Here is a 1553-nt window from a genome sequence, read left to right as displayed (position 1 = left end):
GTTTCGCGATATGGTGCAGAGCCTCCGGTCCGCTCGCAGCAGCTGAGGATCCCGGAACCGACCGTCGCGATGGAAGAGGACCAGGAGCTGGAGAGGTAACGGCCGAGGAGGCGGGCGGAGCGGGCCGCGCCCCGGCAGAGATACAGTGGCCAGGCCGAGGATTCGGCCTCCAAGCCGGGCCTGGCAGGGTGGGCCTGCCCGGGGGCTCGGAGAGGAGAGAGGCTGGGGATGTAGACAGTCGTGGGTGCATGGGCGGAGAGGGGGCTACCTCAGCGGAAGGGAGGGCGAGAGTCTTAGATGGTTTGATTTGACACGCTCACGTAGAATAGCAGCAGATAGTTATCAAGGTAGTAAAACAAGTTGTGAGATCAAAGCCCCCTAAGCTGCTCACCCCTCCCTAGAAAAGAGTGAAAAGGATAGGTAAAAACCCCGCACCAGCCCACTGTTCCCCGAGTGAATCGTATTGGGGTGTTCACACGGACCCAAGTCCAGTGTCTGCTGCTCCCGAGCCTTCTCCAAACAGACTTAGTAAAGACTATGCGTTCAGTTCTTTTTTCTCTTACTTGGCCCTCCTTGGACCTTACCTCAGGCTGGGCCTACACGTCTCTAATCTGTAGCATTACATCTGACACAAGCAGTATGTTGAGTTCTTAAAAATCCCAAAATTTCAACTCTACATGCTCTAAAACAGGGTCCACCCTATCCTAATCTTACTTGTTTTGTTTGTGATTCTACCAGAGTAAATATTTTAGCAAACATTCAGCCTGATGTGTTTAAGAAGATCCCCTCCTCGGTGCCTTAGAGAGGTGGTTATTTCAGTATAGATTGAGCCATTTGGTAATTGGAGTGGATTAGAGTAGTGATGTGTTGTAATTGTGGTTAGAGTGATGATGGAAAAAAAAAACAATGGGGGAGATGGTTGTGAAGCTGTTCAGTATGATCTCATTTTTATAAAAAATGTGTGTGTAGAAAAATGCATGGATTGAAGACCTCAATGGCGGAAGGCGAGAGGAAGACTGCCCTGGAAATGGTCCAGGCAGCGGGAACAGATAGACACTGTGTGACCTTTGTATTGCACGAAGAAGACCATACCCTAGGAAATTCTCTTCGGTACATGATCATGAAGAACCCAGAGGTCGAGTTTTGTGGTTACACGACGACCCATCCTTCAGAGAGCAAGATTAACTTGCGCATTCAGACCCGCGGCAGCCTTCCAGCCGTGGAGCCACTCCAGAGAGGCCTGAACGAACTCCTGAATGTCTGCCAGCATGTTCTTGACAAGTTTGAGGCAAGCATCAAGCTCTACAAGGACCAAAAAGCAGGGCAAAATGAACCCACACTCTAGTCCCGTATGCGCTAGGTGATGCAGATGTTCTAGGATAGTCTCCTCCAGAGCATGTGGGAATCCATCAAGTAGCATTGTGTGATTATAGGCCATTTTGGCCTTCAGAAAGGCCGGCTTCTTGCGATTGTCCCACTGCGGCTGTTGGATTTCCTGCAAGTATGTTTGTGTTCTAATAAATTCCCTCTTTTGTTATTTAAACTGGCTTGAG

The 1553-nt window shown here is 49.7% G+C and overlaps 1 protein-coding gene across 1 annotated transcript; it reads left to right on the top strand.

The window, feature by feature from the left end:
* Positions 1-69: 69 nt before the first annotated feature.
* On the top strand, positions 70-1345 carry POLR1D (polymerase (RNA) I polypeptide D, 16kDa). Its single transcript, XM_006894090.1, has 2 exons — positions 70-95; positions 970-1345. The coding sequence occupies exons 1-2, from the start codon at positions 70-72 to the stop codon at positions 1343-1345; spliced, it is 402 nt and encodes a 133-aa protein (XP_006894152.1).
* The last annotated feature ends 208 nt before the right edge of the window (positions 1346-1553 follow it).

The sequence above is a fragment of the Elephantulus edwardii genome, unplaced genomic scaffold (assembly GCF_000299155.1).
Source record: "Elephantulus edwardii isolate Elephantulus edwardi_28Jun2011 unplaced genomic scaffold, EleEdw1.0 scaffold00134, whole genome shotgun sequence".
NCBI lineage: Eukaryota > Metazoa > Chordata > Mammalia > Macroscelidea > Macroscelididae > Elephantulus > Elephantulus edwardii.
The sequence above is the reverse complement of the archived record's forward strand: the minus strand, read 5'-3'. Positions and strand labels throughout refer to the sequence as shown.

Excerpts from the sequence above, each read along its gene's own strand:
- POLR1D (XM_006894090.1), top strand. The coding sequence starts at position 70 with ATGGAAGAGGACCAGGAGCTGGAGAG. Across the intron at positions 96-969 it reads GAGGACCAGGAGCTGGAGAG|AAAAATGCATGGATTGAAGA; the intron begins GTAACGGCCGAG and ends ATGTGTGTGTAG.